The following is a 20,374-nucleotide window of genomic DNA, read 5'->3' on the forward strand; positions in this document are numbered from 1 at the left end:
AAGTTCTGTCAAAAGAGAATAGACAAAGACTAGTCTTTCATTCTTTTTTATTGGTCTTAAAATACATTTTCATATTTATCACTCAATGTGCACAGGAATAAAGTAATCACATCATATCTAATCTAACTTGGATGCTCTTTCCCTCTAGCAAAAGACAAAATTGGACAAATGCAACAGAAGATGTAATACATGTAACATCCTTGGATGAGAAACAATCTTCTGAAAGAACCAGGGCCATGATTTTCAATGTTTCTGCTACAACAAAATAGAATGTTTAACATAGGAAAAAATCTCAACACTGCCAAAAGTTGTAAGATGTTAATTATAACATCATTTTCCTTTGTCAGAAAAATTCAGTTGTGGAAATCAAGGTTGTGGTTTCAAGGAGGATGAAATGTCAGCCACAGCTTCTGCTACTGTGAGATAAACTCCTTTCAACCCAAAGGAATCCAAAATATTTGCTTGATGTAACTTTTCCATCACATTTCCAACAGGATTTGCCAACACAAACTGCACCAATCAATTTATAATTGTAAATATTAGAAAGAAAATTGAGGCAATTCTTTATGCCTTTTGAATTGTTACAATTAGTGTCTATACCTGAAGTGATCTTTTTTCCAGCATCTTTCTAAGTTCACTTACAGTGTCCATCCCATTTGTGTCTATGGCTGTGACAGCTAAAAAAATGATACTTTTAAGTTAGAACTATACGGAAACTTTGATAACAAACTTTGTAACTCAAGTAGAACATGTACCTGTCATGTCTAAAATTATGCACTTCAATGTATTTTCCTTGTTTGCTTCTATACGCTCTTCCTCTTCCCGAACCCATCTCAGTATCCTGTAGCAGGAGATGTTCTCAATTAGTTGGAATTACGCGAAAAAATGCCTCTGATTAACCTTTTCACGTTGTGCTAAACTTCACAAGTTCAGAAATCTACACATTGCCTTATCTAACCTTTCTTGCAGGTAAGTTGAGTTAGCAAAGTAGATAGGAGATTCAACAGCCAAAATGAGAAATGAAGGAACCCTTAAAGCTTCTCTATATTGGTTTACGTTGCGGAATATCAACGTCCCTGGTATATTCCCCAAAACCTGTGTGTTAGGCCGAGAGACATGAAGCAGGATCTTGATGACTGATATCGCCACCTGCAGATTTCGGCCAAGTAAGTTGGTACTAATCACAGAACATCTATAGCATTATTATCCACATATAATTTTAGCTATGTAATAAGATGAAACATATTAATGAATTATAAGCTTACTGCTATTCCAAGGCCTAAAGGCACTGAAATGAATAGAACACCGAAAAAGGAGCACAAGCAGGCCAAGCAATCAAGCTTATCAACCTTCCACAGTTTATATGCAGCTTGATAATCTATTAAACCAATCACAGCAGTGATGATAATGGATGCTAAGACAAAATTTGGTGTGTAGTAGAATAGAGGCATGAGAAACAAAAGGGTCACAAGCACTGCTGAAGCCATGATTATATTAGAGACTGTTGTCTGTGCTCCTGCATTGTAGTTAACGGCTGATCGAGAAAAGGATCCTGCGAGTTTATTTTAAAATAAGAATGGAGATTTTCTCAAAATTTCCATTTGATGAATAACCAATAGTAACATAGTCAAATGAGAGAAGAATCATTGCCTGATGTGACATAACAAGAAGAACAAGAACCAGCAATGTTCATAAGACCAATGGCCATCATTTCTTTGTTGCCATCCACTTGGTAGTTCTTAAGTGCAGCAAATGTTCTTCCTACTGCAATTCCTTCCTGAAACACAAGTATGTGCAGTCGAGTTATATGATATATTTTTGCCCGTGATCATGCTAAACCTGGCTAAAAGGTGAAAGTTACATTAGGTAGTCGACGATCAATATATAATTTTGTCAAATCTCGGTAATATATATGCAAGATGGGTTCCTTAAAACATGTAAAAATATCAAAATTTTCAGTGACCAATAATGTTACTAGGTTTGGGACAGCTTACAGTGAGAGATAAGATTCCAGTGACAAGTCCAGTTTTGATAGCAAGAGCCAAATGAGGACCATTGAAGTATAGCATGTTTGATGATGGTGGATTAACACCCTTTGGCAATTCACCAATCTGCCAGAGAAAAAGAAAAGGGAAAAAAGTTGTTCAAAATATAACTTCTAAAATTAGAGCATTATTATCATATAACAAGGTTTGACAACTTTTCGGACAACTTTACATTTATAAAAGTTCAAGTACTTAACATTATAAAAATCGAAGTTATCCGAAAGTTGTTGAGCATAAATGTTTGTTAAATATTTTCTAAAATATTAAATAACAAAAGGTAAGGTGTCTCTTCTTACAATTGCAATTTTGTGAACCTTATTTCTCAGAAGAAAGACTAAAATTGTTGACAGAATAACTGATGTCAATGGTGCAGCTGCTGAAACCCAGAATAAGTTTGGTTTCCTCAAGCTCTGTTGCAATCATTCATAATTTTCAGATATAAAGGTGCATATGAATTTCCAAATCAAAGTATACTAAACTAAAAGAAAAATTCTTAGGGGTTCATACAGCAAGAAAGTATAAAGCCCCATTAGAAACTCAGATAGGCCACAAGTTCAAGAATTTGATTTATGGGAGCAACACTTTTTAGAAGGATAGCCACACACACCCCAAAAATTAGTTCTTTACCCATCGGTTGAGACGATACTCATCATTATACAAAAAAATACACTAGCTTTATGTCAACACTTGTATCTTGGTTTAACTATATTTTTAAGACTTAAATATATTTTGAAATCCCTAAAAGTACGTTCTTTTTTTATTTGGTCCTCATATGGGAAAAAAAATTGTGGTACATCCTTCCAAAGTTTGAAATACACACTTTTGAAGTCTGGCTCCTCTCCGTTACTGCAGAGGACAGTGCATACTTGATATTATAACACATGGCAAAATTAATGTTTCAGTGGTTCAGATTTTTGTTTTTTTTCTAAATTAAATATTTTTAAAAAAGTAATCCCTCTCACATGTCACACTTTTGATACTTGATGTTATGTTGCTTACGTTAAGTACTAACATGGCCGATGAAAGACAACAACAATATTGTGATATAGATGGCATGTTGTAGGGACTAAAAACAAAAAATCAAACTTTATAAGGACTAGGACAAAGGAAAGTCTCTACAGAAAAAAGTCAAAGGACTAAGACTCTGAACCAAAGTTACTAATTTTCATGTTTGTAGGGATGTTTAATATGAGGATCATACTTAGAAGACTAAAAATATATTTAGCCTATTTCTAATAAATATAATAACCAATGTATCACACATTTAATGAATACATAATAAAAGATTTCTATTATTGTGAGAAAAGTTAAGAATTTTGGAATCTGCTAATATAAAATGTGTATGCAGCATAGAGAATCTTACAATGTGCCTTGCTATTAGGAGGAAAGCTAGGAAGCTGAATCCAATTAGAATGGTTTGCCATGACCACTGCACAAAATGTTAATGAAGATAGCATGTGATTAGGCCTACATTTGCACCACTAGGACAATTATTCTCATTTAAATGTGACCCTTAATTGCCTACTTACTTATTATTCCATTCATGATTGAATTAGAAAGAGGAGGAAAATATAATAATTTTATATGTTGGAATCTAATCCCTTAGTGTCATAGTCAAGGAAAAAAAAGTATATATACAAAAAGGGTTAGCAATCAATTAGTGTCCAACGAAAGTGCTAATTCTTATGTCTTAAAACAGAATAAGTTCATCACCAAGAAAAAAGGAAAAATAAAATAGAATGTTTGAAGAGTTGTGTGGTGGAGATTTTTTCAGTTAGGATCCTCTAATGAACTTTTTGTGTGTTGGGATCCTCTCCGATAGTAGAGAATTCGGCATTGGGTCCAAATTCTAATATGTGATACTAAAAAAATTTAAGGATACATATTTTTTTTATTATTTTAGGACCTAAATTATTTTTATCAGTAGTACTGAAGAGTCCTATACTAAAGAGAAACTCTACCCTTGTTTTTATCAATACATCATTTGACTATTATATTAGTCTTGAAATGCAAAAGTTGTACAAACAGATGAGAGAGGATCAACTTACTAACTTACTTTTCGTTTTAGTCATCAATTCTATAAGTATCTAATGGTTTAGATCTACTCATTAATTCAAACCATTGGATTTTCCTAGAATTGATGGCGGCTAGGACTCTTGGAATAAGTAGACCCTCCTCTTATATAAATATCAAAATAAATTTCTGTGGCCTTCTTACTTTTTAATAAATGTCTCAAAACTCTGAAGTCTTTTAACTTATACATTAGTTTAATAAAATATGAAAATGGAAATATACCTCATCTCTTTGCATGAAAACAGAGGAAAGTACAGGTATTATTTGCATCTTGCTGGTGAAATGCATTATTCCAAATAAACCTTTCAGCTGTTGAAGTGACACTATAATGGCTGCACCAGCCATGAAACCCACCAATGTTGCCTTTGACAGAAAATCAATAACAAAGCCTAATCTGTGTTCAAGTTATTTTTATTTAATCAAAAGGTATAACAATCAAATCAAAATAGCCTTCAAGTTTATAGAAAAAAATCAATTTTCTACAACAAGTAATTGCAAATTTCTCTTCAAATATTAAAACAAACTTAAATATGCTTTTGTTTCTGAAAGTTAACTCAATTTTATTTTTAGTCCTTTTGTTCATTAAGAGATGATATAGAACACACACCACCAAATATTTGATGTTGAAATATCATTAAGTAATTAACTAACTAACTACAAACACTAAAAACAAATCTCTTGGAATATTTAAGGTTCAAAACTGGTTAAAAACTTAAAATAAAGTTTTATGGATAAAAAATAAAATGGAGATCAGAGTAAATTTGATTGACCAAAATCACAATGAAGTCTAAAAACAAAACCAAAGGATGAATGATTAATACCTTAAGAAACCCAAAGAAGATTGAAATACACCAGCAAAGAAAGTAGCAGTGAGAGCTAGCTTAAGATATAGAACTGGATCTTGAGTATAAGAAACTGTTTCACTTAACATTGATCCCATAACCAATGATGCAATTGAAACTGGACCAACACCAAGATGTCTAGAACTCCCTAACAATGAATATATCAATGGTGGCACAAAGCTCGAATCTGCATCATATTCACAACATTACTTCATAACTCAGATTCATAAATTTATATGTATTCACATAAACTCAATGCCATGCAGAACAAAAGAAGATACTAACATAATCCAATAATGGGTGGCAAGTTTGCAAGCTTAGCATAACTGATTCCCTGCAAAGAAAATATAAATTTCAAAACTTTGGAGAGTGACATATAAACATTTACTTATAGGTACTCCTAAAAAATAAATCATTCTCAATTGGCACTAAGATGATATTCAACATGCACACAGATACATGAAACATGCTAAGAGCCAAATTCATAAAAATATATGTAACAACTAACAAGTATTCTTGGATAGGTGATTTTTATAATAAAAATATTACATGGCTACGTGCCGACGTATAGACGAAATGGGTAAGAAAGAATTAGAGATTAATCATTTGTTAATAAACATAATATTGTTGTTCAGTTCATATAGCCGACTCCACCTAATGAGATAAAGGCTTAGTTATTGTTGTTATACGCGGATAAGAAAAGTGAAGATCATATAATGTTTATGTGACCTGAGGAATGGCAAGGCTAGCAATGGTGAGACCAGAGATAACATCATGGCGAAGAAGCAAAAGATTGTAGTGAGGACCCCATTGAAAAATAGGGAACAAGTATTGAATACCAAGAAAGAATTTGGTGCACCAAGTTTGGTTTTTGAAGGTGTATAAAGGGTCATCAGGGAAGAAAATCTCAGAGAGGCTATGTTTAAGTTTGTGTAATGTGGTGTGTTGTGGTGGCAACCTAACTTTATGTATTTCCAATGGTGTACTTTGTTGCATTATTGGTATATCTGTTTGGATTTTGATAGTGGTTGTGGTTCCATGACAAACAAAGTGATCAACTCTATTGGAGTTCAAAACCATTGATAATTTTGATATTGATATTGATGATGATTTGTATGTGAACCACTCTCACTATGTGTAATATGTGTTTTCTTTGAGAACAAAGACAGAAAGTGATTTGTATTTATAGAGTGAGAGTGAAAACCATCAACCTAAGGAAAAGGTTGTATTTGTCATTCTTGTGATGGTTATTGTTTGGGAAAGGTGTAGTTATTGGACCAATATAGGGGGCAGCATGGTCACTTCATCAACCTTAGTTCTTTCAATTTTAGTCTACTCAGTAAGATCTCTCCATTACCATAAAGAGAAGTACTATTTTTACATTAATTTTAAGGATAAAAATGTATAACATTTATAAATAGAAAGATATAATTGTTATTTTATTTTATTTTTTATCTTATTTTGAACACCATTTCTCTTTTTATTAATGGAGAAGAATTTAACTAATATCAACCCCACTCCCCATATCTCACTAAGGAAGAAGATCATGTATTGGTTGTCTTTTGTCTACTCTACTTAATGAAATAAAAACTTGATTTTTGTTGTATCTTTTTACATGATGAGGGATACATTAATTTGTTTAGAATGTCTAAAATCAGTGTTCTCAAATGCACTATGTACGTGGTTATAATATTATAGTGTCAAATATCTCTTGCGAGATTACAATTGATATTGTATCGGTTATATTTTATGGTATTTTTTTTATAATTGTGTTAAACATGATATAAGCACAGAAACAATTTAAAATGTAGGTGTATGAGACTCCTCCAATAGTGAATGTTAGTCTTTAATTTTTTTTATTCCACTTTCTTTTAATTTTTTTGTTTACTCCTATTTTGATTTTTATTTAGTGAAAAGTTGTTTAGACAAACTATTTACATGTCTTGATGACATGCAAGGCAAATGATTTTTATTTTAGCACACATTTGTAGGCAAATGTTGTTATAGTTAAATTCTTTCTTTTATTAATTGTGGTTAGGTAATTTTGGATTTAGGTTGTGTACATGTAGACCAATCGTAACTTATTTAAATCAGAATTAAGGATTTATAAGAATATTCGTAGGGTAAGACCCAAAAATTGGTATACTTGGAGTTGAAAATTAAATTCTGCTAAAAAGATATATAATGCATGATGGAATAAAAACCTTTTGTTAAAGTTGCCAACAAATGTTGTTTTATATGGGTAAGAAATTAAAACAAATGCAAAGACCCAATTGACATAAAATTTTATTCATAAGAAAAAGAATCTAAATTGTGAGAAAGGATTACATATATGTATAGCTCTTAAATAACAATTTATAATCACTTTTTCATGATGTTTTTCTTCCTAAATATTGTCTTCCATAAAAGATCATCAAAATTGCCACTTTCGGTTGATTGTATTTTTTGGTTACAAAGGAAATTCCCACTTTAGCTTGAATACTACTACCATTTTTCAATTTTTTTTAGAAATCCTCTCATGATCTTTAAAGGTTGAAACCTTTTCTATTCCTAGTCAACATGGTATATTATGTAGTATAATTTTGGTAATTAAAGCAAAAATAATCATTCTTTGTATACTTTTATCTATTGTACTTGTCATTTCATGAAATGAAACACGACTGTACCTTATATAATTTTATGTTCATATTGATTGTTTCATTATCCATTTAATCTTCATTATATTGAATGTTACGTGACTTGTTTTAGAAATAGATATGAAACTAACCTTCAAATAGTGGTTAAGATGAACCTGAAATTTTATATAGTTAAGGAAAAAGGTTAGAATTTTAATTTTGATTTGAATATTCTCACACTATCATTCAACCCTATTATTGGTACAAGACGAAGAAGCTCAAATAATTTGAGCATAATGCCCCAACCTTGATCACCAAATTCATATGTATGAAAAAAACACTATTAGAAAATGTCTTTGCTTAGGGGTTTGATAGTGATGAATCAATAAATATATTGAACGATGATTTTTCTTAAGTCTTGAAATTATTTCATAACTCCTAGATAAATAAAATTCAAAGTAAACACACTATTTAATTTGAATAAAAAATTTCGTATTTTATTTATCTACTTATTATCTCCACAAGTGCTAAGAACGTTATCATCTCAAAGATTTTTGTATATACAAAATAGGCACTTCTATTTTTCTCTTAGCTGTAGTTTTTGTCCTACTTGATTTTTTTTCTGCAATATATTTATGTGATACTCTTTTATGCATAGTCTCTTGCAACAATAGTTTTTTTTATTTATTATTTCACTATTCTTGTATGCCCATATGAATATGAAAATATGGACAAATACTGTTTTCAATAGTTTTTTTATTTTACTATTCTTTTTTACATGAATACTTTTTCATCATCTAAAAACAATATTCTTGTATGACTATATATATGAATATGAAAAACTATTCTCTTTGGTGTCTTTTTCAATTAAGTATTTTTATAGCTATGATACCGGCTTGTGTAATATATAGATTGTGAAAATGAAATATCAGAATGAGGAAGTGACACACTATCATTATTGATGTAAAATATTATGTTTCTATTGGATTTGGATCCATCATTTCATATTGAACATAATTTAGTATTCATAGTGGGGAATTTTGAAAACTTTATTATGCCAACATTCCTTAATTAGCACCTTTGATGGACCTTAAAAACAATCAATTTACCCTAAAGTAATTGGAAATTATTAATAAAAAGCTATGGGGTTGGTTAGCTAGAATGAAAGACTCATACCCTCTTGGTCCTAATGAAAAGCTTCATGCCATTGTATATGACTTTTAAGTTCTAACTTATCCCCTCATTGCCTTATAAGGATTTCACAATTCCATACATTTTCATATTTAATTAATTCTGATTTGACTAGTTCACAAATTGAAATTGATCATTTACTTTTTTTTAATATAATATTTTTATTTTTCTGATACATATATAATAATTTTATTTAAATATAAAAAAAACAATATATTTTTAAAGGCACTTGATTTTTAAGATGCAACACATTAATGTGTTTATTAATTGTTAGCTTTTTGTATAGAAATATCATAACTTGGTTTTTTTGTGAATAATGAGGGATCATACATGGATCACCAAACAAAAACTAATATAGAATTGAAAACTTTGTAATCAAAATTAATATATACTCTAGTCTTCTTGTAATGTTGCATCTTAATTAAAAGGAGGAATGGAATGGTCATAGCAAGTACCTACCAAATACTTCTCTAAACTTATATTTTAACTTAATTAGCTCTTCCAAAGAAAACTTTTTAATATTAATATTGTCACAAGTCATTTATATATATATATATATATATATATATATATTTAACACAATATTTTGTTATACTAATTATATGATATCTTAATTAAATTGTGTAAGATACACATACTAATAATATGATGAATATTAGTTTTACATATGCAACTCAAAACAAAAAAATCATCATTTTAATAATTAACTTTTAAAGAATGTAGTAAAAAATTCAACTATTAACGCTTAAATATAGGGTCAATGACTATAACTCAAAAGATAACTTATACATATGACTGACTATTAAGGACTTTGCCTCACAACATATACTTTAATCAAAATAAGTGAATTTATAAAAACCTTAAGTAAAAAATTATTTTACAGGAGAATAAAAACATGTTTAAACCTAAGTAAATAATTAAGTTATTACAGCATGAAACTAAGAGAGAAAGGGAACTCTTTTAAACGGTTCTATTAGAAAATGTTCTTTTTGGTGATTGAGCTTTATAAATTATAGGAAAAACAATTACATTCGCACAATATGTTATTTATTATTTTTAATTTGGTATTATAATTTGTTCATTTAAGATTTTTTCCACAACTCTCTTAATTCTTAACCAATCGCAGTTTTCGTGTTATTGAGTACAACATATAAAAGTGTACAAAGTATCTCCTTTATTTTTATGGAACAGTATCATTTAAACATGTAATAGGACCAACTTTAGAGAGAAAATAACTTAAATAACCAATTTGAGAATCCAGAATAACTTTCAAATGTTTTTTTTTAAAATATATTAGAGAACTACTTTGGAAAAGAAAATTTGTGCAGCTTCTTTTCCCTTTTCACATTTTTAATAAAAAAATGGAAAAACTCTTCCATGATGTGAAGAACCAACCTCGTAGTTAAATTCCTTTTGGCTCTCCCAATGAATCAAGTGCTTGAGAATTAGAGGCTTGGCAATGAATTCATATTAATATTCTCTTCAATGTGGTAACATTGAGCCATGACCCAATTCAATTGATATATTCATACCAACCAAAAACAAATTATTCAAATTCTATAAGGATGCTATTTAAATTTCAAGAGATGGCTCCATTATACTTTTACATCCCCTAACTATAACTTCAACATTTTTTTAATCATTCAAACCTTCATAGACTACATCTTTTGACTAAAAAGTCAGAAGAACCTAGAGTATGTTGTAAAGTGGGACAAGACAACAAACTAGAAAAGATGTTAGCTTAGATTAAACTGATTAAATTGGATGATCTATATATATATATATATATATAAATTAAAAATTAAATTAAATATTTTAAAGACAATATATAACACATTTCTCCTTTACTTTTTCTCTTGCTATCAGTTTATTTTATTTTTCCAAGAAAACTGACAAGTAGGTCCCCCAAATTGAAGAAACTTGAGTAGTACAGTGAGTCATTTGTTGAAGAAACTTTGTGGAACATATCTTTTGTCACATAAAGTCTGTCACTTGTTATGATTCGTTGAAAAATATATATTTAAGTTGAAAGTTTAATAAAAAAATGTTTTTCTGATCAATCATAGCAAATGATGCATGAAATAATATACTTTATATTGGATAGAAGATGTACTTATTGATACACTCTCAGCATTTTCAGCAACACATCAAAAGAAGACAAGCTATCAACAAGTACCTTGCTTCCCAAGCTGCTCATCAACACTCATCAACAAATGAATCTAGTCTGCCTTTACTTCTCCAATTCATGCTAAATGCACCTGGATACATTATAGCCTTCTTATCCATTGATGGATCTAGCCTAGATTAGATACATTTTCGTTTTCTTGTTAACCAAGAAAACTAATTCTGTTATAACAATTTTCTTTCTTCTTCAATCTATAAATACACAACAATGTAAATTGAATTTGATTGAATAAACAAGATGAATTCTTCCTGTGGCAAATTGCAATATGGTATCAGAGCTAGTCTCTGATTACCAAGCTGTGCAAATATATCTCAAATCTCTTACCTAAATCTCTCAAACTCTTGTGCAATTTTTCTGAAAATTCCTTCTGCATTTTCTCTGGATTCACTATGACGAATCAGATGAGTTTTGAATCAAATCGAGAAGCTTCTTCATTCCTCAATAACAATGATGTCCAAAGTCTATTCTATTTGCATCCAAGTGAAAATCCAGGAATTTTCCTCGTCACGCCTCCACTTGATGGTGTGAATTATCATGCATGGTTCAGAGGTATGAAACGAGCTTTACTTTCTAAGAATAAGTATAAATTCATTGATGGAACGATGTAATAACATGTTAGTTTCATGGATTACTCGTTGTTTATCTCCAAACATAGCACAAAGTGTGGTGTACATAGAAAATGCAGAAGAGTTATGGTTAGATCTAAATGAGAGGTTTTCTAAGGGAGATTACTTTAGAATGTCAGATGTTCTTCAAGAACTTCATTCAATTAAACAAGGTGATAGGAGCATTTCCAATTACTTCACAGATTTAAAAATTCTATGGGAAGAATTAGAATCATTGAGATCATTACCTTCATGTGTGTGCATTGTGAAATGCAAATGTGATATGATGAAAACTGTAAAAAGGCAGAGAGACATTGAGTATGTGGTGTGTTTCTTAAAAGGATTAAATGACGAGTTTAATGCTACTAAGACTTAAATTTTGTTGATGGAGCCCTTGCCTTTGATAAACAAAACTTTTTCTCTGCTAGTTCAGCAAGAGAGGCAATTAATTGGAATGAATCTTATTGCACCTAAATCAATGATCAATGCTGCTGAAAGATCTAATTTCATATCAGGAAATAGAGGTGGATTTGGAAGAGGCTTTGTGCAAAACAGAGGAAGATATAATGGTAGAGGTTATGGAAGAGGAATCTCAACCAAAGTGTGCACTTATTGTGCAAAAGAAAGGCACACAATTGAAACATGTTATCTCAAACATGATTTTTCACCACATTTCCAGAGCAGCAGAGGAAAACAAAGCACTGGTGATGTCAATAGTGCTATAAAGGTTGATTCAGAACCAAAAGAACAAATGGATTCATTGCCACTTGGTAATCACAAACTTTCACCAATCCTTAATTTTAGTGCTGAACAATGTGATCAGCTTGCAACCTTGCTCAAAAACTCCACTGTGTCAAACACTACCACTCATAATGTCAATCAGATAAGTCATGTTCCTGATAGTGAGTAGCAAATCCACAAAGGTGATTGTTCAGGTAAATCAGAAAATTGGATCTTAGATTCTGGTGCCACATATCATATATGTCATAACCCTTTATTATTCATGCCCTATCATTTTATTAAGCCTATCCATGTTAAATTGCCTAATGGAACTGTCATACACACAAACTACTCTGGATCTGTGAAATTTTCTGATTCACTAATACTATATGATGTCTTGTTCATTCCTAGTTTTAAATTCAATCTCATATCAATTAGCAAATTAACCAAGTCTCTGAATTGTCAACTAACTTTTTCTGATTCAAAATGTTTAATTCAGGATATGATTACATTGAAGATGATTGGAATTGCTGAAGTGAGAAATGCTCTGTATGTGATTAACACTACTGTTTTCCAAGCCAAATCCAAGCCTAAAAAATACAATGTAAACACTGCCTTTCAAGACAAACATAATAAGCCTAAGTTTGATTTATGGCACTTCAGACTAGGGCATCCATCAATATTTGTGTTGCACAATGTATGTAAAAAAAATTTCATATGTAAAAACTGATAACAAGATAGTTTGTGATAATTGTTACTTAGAAAAACAATCTAGGTTACCTTTCTTGAGTCAGAAACATAGGAGTCCTGATTTGTTCGCAATTGTTCATATGGATATATGGGGTCCTCTTTCTATTAGTTCAATACATGGACATAAATATTTTCTTACAGTAGTTGATGATCATAGCATAAACACATGGACTTTTTTGATGAAATCAAAGGCTGAAACAAGAATCTTGATGCAAAAATTTACAACCTTTGTTAAGAACCAATACAATAAAACAGTAAAAATATTAAGAACTGACAATGGAATTGAGTTCAATGATTCACAGTTTTTAGTAACTTGGGCATTGTTCATCAAACTTCATGTAATGAAACTCCTCAGCAGAATTCACTGGTTGAGAGAAAGCATAGACATCTTCTTAATGTCACTAGGGCCTTGCTGTGTCAATCAAATTTGTCTCAGCATTATTGGTCCTATGCTTTACAACATGTGACTTTTCTCATAAATAGATTACCAAGCAGAATTCTTGAAAACAAATATCCTTATGAAGTTTTGCATCAAACAAGTCCAAACCTATCTGATATTAGAGTCTTTGGTTGTCAAGCATTTGCCACTACAAGTCCTCATAACAAGTCAAAACTAGAGGCAAGGTCAAGGAAGTATGTATTTCTGGGATATAAGTTAGAGACAAAGGGCTTTATTCTTCTAGACTTGCATAGTAGACAAATTTTTGTATCTAGAAATGTTATATTTCATGAAAACATTTTTCCTTACATTGTGCACACTGATTTTAGTCTTGATACACTACCATCATCCATTCTTTGTGATACTAGCAAGACCAATGATCTTTCTTTCCTAGATGTTAACCCTACTGAACATCCAAACACTAATAGAACATCTATGCACCAACCTATCATACAACCTCACCTACACTTAGTAGACATTCATCACCAAATGAACCTCACCAACAAAACCATTCTCTTTCACCCTCCTACCAATCCTTACCAACCTCTAACAATATTCCCACATCAATTGAGCCTAGTACTTCTCCATTACCATTACACACCAGAAAATTAGATAGACTAAGACATCCTCCCACACACCTTAGAGATTTTCACTACAACATTCTCACTTCATCTCTTCCATCATCACAGAAAGGTATCTCTCATCCTCTATCCTCTGTTTTGTCATACACAACCATTACACAACCATGTCTCAGCCACATTTTGTCTATAACTGCCAATGTTGAACCTAAACACTATAGTCAAGCTGTCAAATTTCCTCATTGGGTCGAGGCTATGCAAGCTGAATTAAATGCACTAGAATTAAACAACCCTTGGAGTTTGGTTGATTTGCCTAGTGACAAGGTTCCCATTGGTTCCAAATGGGTTTATAGAATCAAATACAAATCAAATGGTAGCATAGAGAGATAGAAAGCCAGACTTGTTGCCAAGGGTTATAATCAAACCGAAGGGATTGCTTTCTTTGATACATTTGCACCAGTTATCAAACTTACAACTGTGAGATTATTGCTAGCCATTGCAGCATCTCAAAATCGGTTGCTTCATCAACTTGATGTTAACAATGCCTTTTTGCATGGTGACTTAGAAGAGGACGTATATATGGCAATTCCTGATGGTGTTCTCACTATAAAACCAAATCAAGTCTGCAAATTGCATAAGTCTCTTTATGGACTCAAACAAGCAAGTAGGCAATGGTATAACAAATTGTCCTCTTCTTTGATCTCTATTGGCTATAAACAATCCACTCATGATCACTCCTTATTCACTAAATCCTAGGTGGCAATGATCCCAAGGAAATTTCATTTGTGAAACATCACCTTGACTCTGAGTTCAAAATAAAGGATTTGGGAACATTGAGATACTTCCTTGGTTTGGAGGTTGCTAGGTCTCATGCTGGGATCACTTTTTATCAAAGGAAATATGCTCTTGACATATTATCTGATACTGGTTTTCTTGCCTCAAAACCAGTCTCTGCTCCTATGGTTAAATCCACCAAAATTCATCAGGATGCTTCTAACACACTGGTTGATCCAGTCTCCTACAGAAGACTAGTTGGTAGGCTACTTTACTTGACAAACACACGACCAGATTTATCTTATTTTGTGCAGCAATGAAGTCAATTTTTGACTTATCCTACAACCATGCACCATCAAGCTCTCACTCGAGTATTGAGATATATTAAAGGATCTCCTGGTCAAGGCCTCTTCTATTCTTCCAACTCTTCTCTTCAACTTAAGGCTTTCAGTGACTCAGATTGGGGTGCCTGCCTTGATTCAAGAAAATCAATTTATGGTTACTGTGTGTTCCTTGATCACTCTCTGATTTCATAGAGAACTAAGAAACAAACCACTGTTGCTCGATCTTCCTCAGAAGCTGAGTACAGAGCTTTGGCTGCCACTGCTTGTGAGCTTCAATGGCTCACTTATCTATTTGCCAACTTCCACTTCTCCTTCTCTGCCCCCTCTGTTTTGTATTGTGATAATGATTCTGCAAGACACATTGCTACTAATTCAGTGTTCCATGAGAGAACTAAACACATTGACATTGATTGTCATGTTGTTAGAGAACGATTGCAGGCTAAACTCTTCCATCTTCTACCTATTCCTTCTGCTGAACAGTTGGTTGACATTCTCAAAAAACCCTTGGATCCATCTCCTTTTCACTATCTTCTTGCCAAGCTGGGAATCATCAATCTCTATTCTCCAGCTTGAGGGAGGCTATTGATACACTCTCAGCATTTTCAGCAACACATCAAAGGAAGACAAGCTATCAACAAGTACCTTGCTTCCCAAGCTACTCATCAACACTCATCAACAAATGAATCTAGTCTGCCTTTACTTCTCCAATTCATGCTAAATGCACCCGGATACATTATAGCTTTCTCATTCATTGATGAATCTAGCCTAGATTAGATACATTTTCGTTTTCTTGTTAACCAAGAAAACTGATTCTGTTATAACAGTTTTCTTTCTTCTTCAATGTATAAATACACAACAATGTAAATTGAATTTGATTGAATAAACAAGATGAATAAACAAGATGATTGCAATAGTACTCACCTAATATTTTAGGAAAGCTAAGATAATTATTTTCTTTTAGTTGGAATACGTCATCTCTCTTACACACAAAAAACTAATACAAGTCATAAAATGCTAATTTGAAGTTTATTTTCTGACACATGTCATCTGAAGAAGATTTATATGTTGATTTTTACCATAATATATCATTACTTTTTCTCTAATAAAGGGAAAAAAAGATACAAACTTGTATACATGGGAGGGCCACTTGTGTTTGATTGCTGCAGGAAATGGAATGTATAATATAAGGAAAAAAAATTGTTTTGCAAGATTTATAAGGTACCCACAATTGATGGACCATATCATGAGCCAATTCAAAAGTAGGATCAAAATGATGCACCAGGTTTGGTTTAGTTTAGTTACTTTTCGCTTTAGAACATTTCTGTAAGGTTCTCCCCTTTCTATAAAGAAAATAAAGTTTTGATGAGAATGCATGGCTTGCCATCAATGACACCTAAAAGATAGTTATTAATTTGTTATATCAAATTTTAAATATTGTATGCATTTATTCATATTTCTTGTTATTATTATTTTAATATTCTTTAAGTATGTATTATTTAAAAATACATAAAAAGAAAGAGAAGATAATTTGGTTCTTCCTTTGCAAATGATTTAACTTTCATTTATATATAGCACTGAAATGAAAATATAATCAAAGGATCTATTATTGTGGGTTGGAGAAGGAACTAAACTTCTTTTGTGCACTCATTATTCTTAATAAATTTTATGCTCAAAGTTTATATCATAGATTGACTAACATGGTTGCGCCAAAAGCAATAAACCAAAAATTGATTCCCCACACAACAAAATATAATGTACATAGAACTATTGCCACCTTTCTTAACCATACTCTTGATACTTTCTATATTAACAATACAATTTCCACTATGGACACTATATAATTTTTATACACTATTATTGTTGTATGACTTTTATATATTATTATTGTATTATCCATTATTCATGTTTACTTATTATTACCTATTTAAAAAAGTAATACAAATGAATAAAAAATAATTTATATTAACAGTTAGTAAATATTACATTCTTATAAAATATTGGTCACTTCTAATACAAATTAACATATCCAGATAATTTTATTGCATATGATAGCATGTTTCGAGCCTTAGTATCTCAAGAAAGATAAGGTGATTGAGCATTTTCCATAGAAATGTCATTTTAGCGGTGATTTGTTATTTCCAAGGGTTAAAATTCTTTATTAACCTCTAACTTATGCTTCTTAGATGTTGACAAGGTGTGAGTAACATGCGGGTAAAAAAGTCTCATGTGGTGAATAATAGATAAGATGACGTGCACATAAATGATAAAATTTATATTTAAGGTTGAGTAAAAATGTAATATTAAATCCAATGTTTTCACTTAACTAATTAGTGTAAACAATGATGTAAAAATCGTACCGTATCGATCGGTTTGACCGAAAAACTGGCGAACTGGACCCTTAGTCAGTACGGTACAGATGTTGAATCGACCAAGTATCAAAACTGGTCAAAACTGGTGAACTGGCTGGTATTTGACTAAACCGGTCGGTTTATACTTAAAAACTCATTACAAGGTGACACATTTTTTCAATCATTCTTCACACTTCAAGACACATGCTTCCAATGCATACTTAGATTACACCTTTTGGTTTCTAACTTTCGTGTATAATCTCAGTGACATTTGCATAATCTTGGAGTACTGTCTGAAGATAGGATTTGGTGCAAAAATATAATCTCGATATGAGACAACTTTGACTCATTGGTATTAAATGTTAAAACTCCATATTTATTTGTTTTGTAGAGTGAGTTGTGAACTTGTGTCATTTATTTATATTTTACAGTTGTTAAGCGATACTTTTGGGTTGATATATGTTTTGTAATTTAGACTTTGAATATGTTAAAGACTTAAAGTTGTTTGTTTACGTGAATTTTGATTAGATTATAAATATGAATTATAAATTTGAGTATCTACCTATTTGAATGTTTTTTGTTATAGGTTTATATATATAAAAATATAAGCAGGTATGTCCGGTTTAACTGACATGCAGTTTAATTACTGAACCACCGATTAAACAACTGCACAACTATACCAGTACCCTAATCAGTTTGATAACCAATAGATAGTTAGTTGCTTCGGGCTTCCTAATTGCCAACAAGTGTAATGTATGGAGACAATAAAATACAACCATATGCATTTTTCCTTTTGAAAAAAGATATATTTTCCGGTGTATCATTTATCATATATATTTAATCATTATTAATTCTTTAATATAAATAAATACAAATAAATGGAAGGTCATGTCCTGACCAATGAACCAGACCAGACATCTTCCCGGTCCTGAGACTCTTATCTAACCTATTTTGCATCAAAATCAGAATGACTCAATTTAATTCGGTCTGTTTAACATACCAAGTTTGCAAAGTAAACAACTAAAAAAACATGTTTGTCAAAGATGCATTATTATTTTGGGGGAGCACTAGCATGGAATAAAACACGATCAGAAACCACACTGAAAACTTTTAAGAACATACAAGACAAGATATAACCCAAACTTGTGTTATTAACCTCATCTTATTCTAGAGCAATACAGTTTACAGGAAACATTTAATATTAATCATACCTACATAATTGCTGGAGCAACAAAATGTTAAAAAAGTCAGAGACCAATCACCATAGAAAAATACAAAATTATGGGGAAATAGGTAATGAGTTCTGAGATTTGGTCAATGATTCACTACTGAGAACAGACGTAATTTCATAATTTCCTCTCTAATTCCCAAATATACAGGCCTAATTGTAGTGAAGTATTATGATACACTTAAAGTAAAAACTAGTATGGTGAAAACAGCAAGTTCTCAAAATGAGAGTTAGAAATGGCACACTACAAAAACAAATTAATCCCCCGAGACAAAATTTAGATTTTCACACTGCCCTAACCAATGGCTTTTATGCTGATGGGGCTCCTTTATTTGTAAGGATTTCGCCATCTGTAGAATCGGCATCCGCCACAACTGCCTCCTCTTGACTTTCTTCCTCTCCATCTTGTTCTTCATTTTCCTGGGTATAATCAACTTCTCCATTTTGTTCCTCATGTTCTTGTGTATAATCCTCTTCTTCATTTTGTTCAGTCAACTGAGACAAAAGGACATAAAAATAACATAAAGCACCAGTCTAAAACACCAGTAACAATAAATGAGGCTATGCATTATTCTGTGAAGCAGCCAAAAAATTCAATATCGCTTAGGTTATGAGATCTTCTGCATGGTGTTACGTTTCGTATACCTCATGATAAGAGTCCCCATTCTCAAGAGGCTGCTCGTCTTCTTCGATCTGCATGTTTCTGAAAGCTTCAACAAGGGTTACATGAGATTTATCAGCGTGGTTGATATACTCCTCCGCAGGAGAGTAAACACCTCTGAAATAAAATAATAAAATTAAGTTAGTAAAAAACATTTGTTGGAGATGTTTAGTACAAAACTACCGAAGCTGCAAGATAAATGTAAGGACACATGCATTTCCTCACTCTGACCTTGTTTCTGCAGCTTTAGATTCAACAGCAAGTGCCAGTTGCCAATCTTCAAACAAATTAGGATACTCCTCAGGATCAGCCAACGATTCAGCAGCTTTTGGATTAACCTGTGTATACAAATAAATATAAGGAATATACAATCTATTTTATTTCAAACTAGCGTGGCGACATGCACCTTGTGCCTGCCGACCCACATTTCAAATATTTAAGTTTTATATATTTTGTTTTGGCGAATTAGAATATTTTTTAAATTGGATGTACTTTATATTGTAATTTTTATTGGGTACACTTTATATTATATTTTTCGTCTGTATTTTAGTGGTCAAATTAAGGTAAGAGGGTGGTTAATACTAAATATATTGGTAGTGGTTATATATGATTATATGGTTTTTTTTTTCTAGAAATTAAAATTGTTAAGGGCAAAATAAGAAAACAAAAATTATACCATGGTAGTAGTTATACTATGTTTTCCCTTTATATGTAGTATATATAGTATAGAAGTATAGATGTCATATGTCAACTTGATAAGAATCCCAAACAAGGACATGAAATAAGAATACTTCTAACCACAATATCATGTGCACAACATAAATGTCAGTAGCTAGGTAGTTTCAAATAATATATTTGAATAAGAATACCTTATTGAGATCTTTTCTCCATATTGCAACTATCTCTGAGACCTTGCTTGGGAGATAAGATCGAGCCATTAAAGCAGCCTCTGGAATCCGATTGCTGGCAAATACAT

General features: G+C 31.5%; 3 protein-coding genes across 4 annotated transcripts in view; 1 reads left to right on the plus strand and 2 right to left on the minus strand.

Annotated features, from left to right (window-relative positions):
• The window catches only part of LOC109333953 (MAR-binding filament-like protein 1), a 31,580-nt gene that overhangs the window by 10,365 nt on the left and 841 nt on the right, over positions 1-20,374 (plus strand). The window contains exon 5 of the mRNA XM_019569537.1: positions 1,851-1,856. Within this exon, the coding sequence (XP_019425082.1) occupies positions 1,851-1,856 (6 nt within the window). The remainder of the gene's footprint in view (positions 1-1,850; positions 1,857-20,374) is intronic.
• Positions 4-6,124, minus strand: LOC109333965 (probable sulfate transporter 3.4). Its single transcript, XM_019569544.1, has 13 exons — positions 5,690-6,124; positions 5,246-5,294; positions 4,940-5,147; positions 4,341-4,512; positions 3,409-3,474; positions 2,342-2,455; positions 1,995-2,111; positions 1,651-1,777; positions 1,266-1,552; positions 959-1,149; positions 756-841; positions 601-677; positions 4-510 (listed from the first exon to the last, which is right to left on the minus strand). Exons 1-13 carry the CDS (start codon positions 6,038-6,040, stop codon positions 367-369), a joined length of 1,989 nt encoding a protein of 662 aa, XP_019425089.1. The 5' UTR covers positions 6,041-6,124; the 3' UTR covers positions 4-366.
• Positions 18,831-20,374, minus strand: part of LOC109333945 (coatomer subunit beta'-2-like) — a 17,195-nt gene continuing 15,651 nt past the window's right edge. The window contains exons 21-24 of one of the 2 annotated variants that reach the window (XM_019569532.1): positions 20,268-20,361; positions 19,630-19,736; positions 19,383-19,515; positions 18,831-19,208 (exon numbers count right to left, since the gene is read on the minus strand). In XM_019569532.1, the coding sequence (XP_019425077.1) occupies positions 19,047-19,208; positions 19,383-19,515; positions 19,630-19,736; positions 20,268-20,361 (496 nt within the window). In that variant the 3' untranslated portion in view covers positions 18,831-19,046. Of the gene's footprint in view, positions 19,233-19,382; positions 19,516-19,629; positions 19,737-20,267; positions 20,362-20,374 lie in introns of both variants that reach the window. The other variant, XM_019569526.1, reaches the window with a different exon arrangement.

Source organism: Lupinus angustifolius, chromosome LG02 (assembly GCF_001865875.1).
Source record: "Lupinus angustifolius cultivar Tanjil chromosome LG02, LupAngTanjil_v1.0, whole genome shotgun sequence".
Taxonomy (NCBI): Eukaryota; Viridiplantae; Streptophyta; class Magnoliopsida; order Fabales; family Fabaceae; genus Lupinus; species Lupinus angustifolius.